This window comes from Tupaia chinensis, unplaced genomic scaffold (assembly GCF_000334495.1).
Source record: "Tupaia chinensis unplaced genomic scaffold, TupChi_1.0 Scaffold000484_1, whole genome shotgun sequence".
Taxonomy (NCBI): domain Eukaryota; kingdom Metazoa; phylum Chordata; class Mammalia; order Scandentia; family Tupaiidae; genus Tupaia; species Tupaia belangeri.
The window spans coordinates 1,891,982-1,898,846 of NW_006159996.1; the positions used below are offsets into that span (position 1 = coordinate 1,891,982).

At 48.6% G+C, this 6,865-nt stretch overlaps 1 protein-coding gene across 1 annotated transcript in view; it reads right to left on the minus strand.

The window, feature by feature from the left end:
* Positions 1 to 6,481, minus strand: part of LOC102482422 (uncharacterized) — a 20,944-nt gene extending 14,463 nt beyond the window's left edge. The window contains exons 1-8 of the mRNA XM_014590767.2: positions 6,439 to 6,481; positions 6,155 to 6,260; positions 6,047 to 6,071; positions 5,788 to 5,907; positions 4,885 to 4,979; positions 4,552 to 4,617; positions 3,665 to 3,751; positions 611 to 744 (exon numbers count right to left, since the gene is read on the minus strand). Coding sequence (XP_014446253.1) covers positions 611 to 744; positions 3,665 to 3,751; positions 4,552 to 4,617; positions 4,885 to 4,979; positions 5,788 to 5,907; positions 6,047 to 6,071; positions 6,155 to 6,260; positions 6,439 to 6,481 — 676 coding nt within the window. The remainder of the gene's footprint in view (positions 1 to 610; positions 745 to 3,664; positions 3,752 to 4,551; positions 4,618 to 4,884; positions 4,980 to 5,787; positions 5,908 to 6,046; positions 6,072 to 6,154; positions 6,261 to 6,438) is intronic.
* Positions 6,482 to 6,865: the final 384 nt, after the last annotated feature.

Below are 6,865 nucleotides of genomic sequence, written 5' to 3' on the forward strand. Positions count from 1 at the left end.
TTCCCTCCCTAGACCTCCCTTTCCAGATCTGTAAATTAGGCCTAACTCTCCTTCTCCATTTGTAAATTAGATTTGCCTCATGGGATAGCGTCAAGAATTTAAGTTATTGGGACTAGCAGTTAGTGTAATGGCTATGTCGCTGGACTCCCATGCAGTTGACTGCAGTTCGAGTCCCAGACCCAGTGGCTTAAACTCGACTGGGCACGTGTACGTGCATGCCCAAGATCCCGAGTATGGAGGAGAAGGGAATGCGGCATGGTCCCTGGGGTGATTTCTCGCTTTCTGTGTCTCTGTCTCTGTCTTTCTGGCAAAAACCTCTCCAAAAAAAAAAAAAAAAGGAAAGGAAAAGAATTTAAGTTATTAATGCAAAAATGCTTGGTAAGCTGTTAAAAGTCTCTGAAAAGTGAGAAGTTATTTTACTACCCGCCTCACTCTTGCCTCCCAGGCTTATGCAGCCTAGCCCCTCAGGACCTTCCTCAGTGCTGACTTTCCAGAGAGGCTCTGTCTTTGGCCTGGGATTGTGGGTGGGGCTAGTTTGGTGACTGGGCAAGCCAGGCCTAAGTCAAATCTGTGAGCTTCCTGAGGAACCCCACATGCTCTCTCAGACCACCTTGGGGATCCAGACGAAGAAGTAGTCCACTGTAGTTGTTTCCTTCCAGGAGCCATGACACAATCCAGGGCAGAGAGCCCTCCACTTCCTTGCCAACAGCTTCACCAGCCAGCACCTGCAGCAGGGGGCAGTCTCTGCCAGAGAGAGAGAGAGGGAGAGCGAGAGGAAGGAAAGATGTTCATTGGTGGATAGGGAAGGAAACATGACAGAAACACGTCTGCTGTAAGGTCAATTATTTCCAGCAAGCTTTGTGCACCACCAGACAGATTTGTAGCACATACAGATTTGTATTTTATTATTATTTTTCAATTACAGAAGTAATACATTATTTATTACTTATTTATTTTTAGAGAAAGATTTTTTTTGAGAGTTTTTTTTGCTGTAAGGCGCGTGCGCTCGCCAGACAGAGAGAGAGAGACAGAGAGATAGAAAGTGAGAAATCACCCCCAAGGGGGGATGGCCACGCCACAATCCATTCTCCTCCGTTCTCCTCTCTGGATCTTGGGCACGCATGTACACGCGCCTGGCGTGAGTTTTAAGCCACCGGGTCCAGGATGTGAACCGCGGTTGACTACATGGGAGGCCAGCGACATAGCCATTACGCTAACTGCTGGTCCCAAGAGAAAGATTTTTGTTACAGTGCACTTGTGCTTACCAGAGAGACAGACAGAAAACAAGAAATCACCCCCAGGGGGCATGGCCATGTCACAATCCCTTCTCTTCTATTCTCTCAGGACTTTGGTCACACGCACACACACACACCCAGTCTGAGTTTTAAGCTGCCAGATCCTGGACACGAACCTCGGTCAACTATGTGGGAGTCCAGTGACATAACTGTTATGCCATCTACTGGTCCCACATTCTTTTTTAAAAATTAATTTATAGGGGGTCAGCAGGTGGTGTGGTGGTTAAGGTGTTGGACACTCCCACATGACTGACCAAGGTTCAAGTCCCAGACCTGGTGGCTTGCTTTCTCACTTTCCCTCTCTCTCTCTCTCTCTGTGTCTCTCTCTGGTCAAATTAAAAAATAAATGAGTGAATAAATAAATAATTTAATTTTTAGAGGTTTTCGCTATAGGGCGCGTGCGCTCGCCAGACAGACAGAGAGAGACTGCTGGTCCTATAAATAAATAATTTGTAAAAAATAAATAAATTTATGTGTTAAATTAATTTCATTTGTTACTATTATTTATTTTTTTAATTTGATCAAAAAGAGAGAAAGGGAAAGTAAGAAAGCAAGCTGCCAATTCCAAGACTCAAACCATAGTTGGCTATGTGGGAGTCCAGTGTTCCAATCACCATGCCATCTGCTGGCCCCAGTAATACATTCTTAGGATAAAAAAAATTCTATTCCTGGCAAGAAATTTGTGTCAGAATATAGAAAAAGCTCTTGGGACCGGCAGTTGGCGTAATGGCTATGTCGCTGGATTCCCATGTAGTCGACCTCCGTTCACGTCCCGGACCCGATGGTTTAAACTCATGCCAGGCGCATGTGCATGCGTGCCCAAGTTCCCGAGAGGAGAATGGAGAAGAAAGGATTGTGGCGTGGCCATCCCCCCTGGGGGATGATTTCTCGCTTTCTGTTCTATGTCTCTCTCTGTCTGTGTGGCAAGTGCACGCGCCCTATAGCAAAAACCTCTCCAAAAAAAAAAGAAAAGAAAACACTCTTACAACTCAACAATAAAAAGCATCTAATTTTAAAAACTGGCAAAGTAAGGGATCAGCAGTTGGCATAATGGCTATGTCACTGGACTCCCATATAGTCAACCGCAGTTCGAGTCCCAGACCCGGTGGCTTAAACTGACGCCGGGCATGAGTGTGTGCGTGTCTAAAATCCTGAGTGAAGGATGAGGAGAAGGGATTGCGGTGTGGCCATATATATATAAATAAAATAATTCTTAAAAATTAAAAAAAATGGAATTAAATAAATAAGTAATTCTTTTAAGAAAAGAATAGTCTGGAATTTAGGATACCTTTTTCCCTTTCTTTTTTGTTTTTCTCTAATTTGTTTTCAGGCATTTCTAAATTTGACATTGTTTTCATTATATTATAGATCTTGCAGATTGGCTTGAAATCATTCTTTTCTACCTTCATGTTTTAAAAGTTTTTTCTTCTTCTTCTTCTTTTTTTTTTTTTTTTTTTTTTTTTGCTAGAGGGCATGGATGCATATGCTTGCCAGAGAGAGACAGACAGGGCAAGAAGTAGAAAGCACCCTCTCCCCCAGGGAAAACGGTCGTACTGCAATCTATTCTCCTCCATTTCTCCCTCCTTTCAGGATTTTGGCCGTGCACGCACATGCACCTAACGTGTTTTTCAAGCTGCTGGGTCCAGGACTTGAACTGTGCCTGGGTCATGTGGTATATGGCTGCCTTAACCACTAGGCCACAGAGTCAGCCCATGTTTTCACAACTTTTGAGCGCTAAGTAAAGTGGAGTTTGAAGGAGAGCATGAAGATAATGGTTCTTTGGGAAATTTCCAATCTTGGTTTCGGACATTTAGGTTCTTTCCAAGATTTCAGTCTGATAGAGTTAATGAGTTAAGAATGTCAAAATAAAAAGGTACTAGAAAAAAAAAATGAAAAATCAGACAAACATACTGGAAGCCAGTATTTGCTAAATTGCCCTGGTGCACTTACCAACATATGAAAACAGTGGCTGGAAGTGTTTATTTTTACTCAATACTTCCATTCATTCTCTAGTTGTCTTTACCCACGTTGTCTGCCAACAGACAGCTGAGCTTAGGCTCTGGAGTTTCCTTACTATCAGTGTTGAGGAAAGGAAAAAAGATTTTGATGGGCTTTTACACTCATGTTTTGGCTCTCCACCTCACCCCTCGATGCCAGCAGAAGGGCCCCCTCAGACTTACGGAGCTTCTGGTAGCTGCAGGATCCTCAACACCCCTCGCCACATGGTTTGGGTCCCAGGACCCTCAGGAGGGTCAGGCCCTGGGCAGGACATGGTGAGAGTGAGCAGAGAGCAGGCCCTGTGGAAGAGAGGGTAAGCTCAGGCCAAATGCCTACAAGGTGCAGAATGACAGTGGCCTTCTTATCCTCACCTGTCTTCAGCCCCTGCGGCCTGCAAGTACCATGCCGAGGCGCTTCTTGCATTGGATACCTCCACTTCACTGGCTCCTTCTACCACCCTGCAGGAAAGGGAGACTGAGCTCAGAACTAAGTGTCAGAGTTCTTTCCTGCCACCCAGAACTTCTACCTGAGGATCTCTTAAGGTCCCTATAGCCTCCAGGAATTACCCCCAAAATCTCCAAGCTCAGGATACTTCCCTAAAAGTCCCTTGTCTTCAAGATCTTATTTTCCTCCTGTGATCTGCCCAGTGAGACAAACAGTGTACTTGGGATGGCTCCATTTTATAGATGGAAAAACTGAAGTTCTGCCCAATGAAATGCTGAAAATCACCCAGTGCGAGGGCCAGCAGGTGGCATGGTGGTCAAGGCACTGGACTCACACATGGCTGACCAAGGTTCAAGTTCTGGACCTGGTGTCTTAAAACTCACGTTGGGCATGTGTGCATGCCCAAAATCCTGAGAGGAGAATAGAAGAGAAGGGATTACAGCATGACCATCACCCTAGGGGGTGATTTCTCACTTTGCCTCTCACTATTTCTCTCTCCCTCTCTCCAGCAAGCACAGCTACCCAATGACAAAAATAAGTAAATAAATAAATAAATAATCACCCAGTGTGATAACGACTGAGTGGGGGGTAAGAGGATAGAGTTGAAGGGGTTAAGCTGAAGAGGTGCAATGGGGTGAGAGGGATGGACATATGGACTGAACGGAGACCCAGGTCCTCCTGTAAATATGACCCAGCTCAGCGTTTTCTGTCGTTGGTATGAGGCAGTGGGTAGAAACCTCCAAGGGCTTGGCTTGAGAGGTCTGCCCTGCCTTAAGACAAGCACCGGCATACTCCACCGGCTCCAAACACTCACAAGCCCAGTGGGGCCACCTCCAGCGCCGACAGGTTCTTCACCTCTGGAGAGAGCAGGTCCCGGGGGCTCCTGTTGAGACTGAGCTGGGGTCACACAGGCACACTCATTACAACCTGAGCTTTTCCCTCCCTGCAACTCCCATGATGCTCCTGTGGACCAAGCAGGGCACTAATAATTCAGCCGTTTCACAATCAAGGCCAAAGAGACCCAAGAGAGGTACGTCCTGGCTACTGAGCAACAGAGGGCGTGGACCTAAGCTCTCTGGCTTCCCACAAGTCTCAACCTCTTTCTGCAGCATCCCTATGGCCCAGACTCCTCCACACCACTCTCTACTCCCCCAAGAGTCTCACCTGCACCAGGCTTAGGGTACTGAACACGTGACCAGAGCAGCCCAGGCGCAGAGCTTCCTCGAATAGCATCTGCAGCAGCTGAAGTGGAGAAGCGCCCAGTGAGGACTGGGAAAGCAGCAACCATCCCTCAGCACTTCCTGAGGGCCGCGTCTGTGCCAGGCCCTGTGCTGGGTGTTGGGGTTGTGGTGTCCAGGCCAGAAATAGCACCATCCTGCCCATCCACAGAAAGCCAGAAAGCGAGCCAACATTTTTGCTGGGCAGGGGCCCACGACGGCAGTAATTTAGGTTTGGGGGACATTTTGAGGAAGCCCCCAAAGAAAACCATCAAGTTTATTATCAAAATTGTGAAAATTAGATCTCCCTGGATAGTTGGTGTTTAAGTGCGACCCCTCCCTGACTCACCCTGTACTAACCTAGACTCCCAACTTTCTTGGCCTCCCAATAGCTGCATAAATTGACCGTGGCAAGATTTCCTGCCTGGGGGAACCAGCAGTTAGCATAATGGCTATGTCACTGGACTCACACGTAGTCGACCGCGGTTCGCATCCCGGGCTCGGTGGCTTAAAACTCACGCCGGGCGCATGCATGCCCAAGATCCCGAGAGGAGAATGGAGGAGAAGGGATTGTGGCGTGACCATCCCCCCTGGGGGGTGATTTCTCGCTTTCTGTCTCTCTGTCTCTGTCTGTCTGGCGAGCGCACGCACCCTATAGTGAAAACCTCTCAAAAAAAAAGATTTCCTGCCTGAACCACTGGGTGCTGTGGCAGCCCCAAGGAGGGACACCCAGTCCAGCTGGAGTCGGAAGGGAAAATTCCCCAAAGTCTCCTGGAAAAGGCAACACCCAAGCCTCACAAGGCCTGTGCCCTGGTGGTACCTCTGGGACTCACCTGTGGCACAAGTCGGGGTGCCTCTGTCTCCCGACCCCTGAGCAGCAAGGCCACACTGTACCCTTGGCCCACAGAGCCCAGCGTGGACTGGACACATGCCAGCAGCTCCCTCTCTGCCTCCTGCAGGGAGACACAGGGGCAGTCCTCACCTCAGCCGCCCTCTGCCCTGAGCAAAGCAGATGGGAGGCAGCCTGCACCCCAGAATCCAGGGGACGGAGGGCTCCCATCCTCCTACTTTAGCTCTCTCAGACTTCCCTACCTGAGCAGCACCAGGACCCAGGACTCTGTCAAAGGTGAAGCATTGTTCCTGTGGGCAGGGCTGGGGTCAGCAGTCAGCAGTGTTGGTCCCATCTTCCCCCACCCTCACCTGCACACCAGCCCTTCTACCTCACGCTCCAGAGTCCCCGGCTGAAGCAAACGAAGGTTCTTGGGCCCCTCCAGAAGGAAGGTGGGGTTACAGGTTCCCTCAGGGCCTGAGAAACATGGACTTCATATCAACTCTGATGAGGGAAAATGGTTTCCAGGATTCCTGAATCCTGCCCTCAGCCTGTGCCTCAGTTTCCCAAGTTGAGTGAGCACAGCCCTGCCTCTCTCCTCAGAGGCTCTCCTGGGCTGCACTCCCACAGAGTATGAATGTGGGGTGCGTCTTACCTGGTCCCCTCCCCTGCTCCACTTCCACCACCACCGTCAGCATGGCAGGACAGTGACGGCCCCTCGAGGGGGCTGAGTTGCCTGGCCTGGCGCAGCCCCTGTGCTCACCACCTCTTCAGATTCCATGGCTTCCGAGCCTCTCTGATTCCTTTCAATAATTCATGTCCCTCATCTGAGAGCTCAGCGGGAGGCAGGCGTGGCTCTGGACAGTAAGCTTTCATGGGATGTGACACTACACTCTCTTCTGAGAGAACATGCGTGAGTTTCTTTTTATTCTTTTATGAAAAAGAATTTATTAAAAATTTTTTTAATTTATTAAATTTATTAAAAAAACTTTTTTAGAGATTCTTGTTATAGGGCCCATGCACTCACCGGAGAGACAGAGAGAAAGTGAAAAATCAACTCCCAGTGGGGATAGCCTTATCGA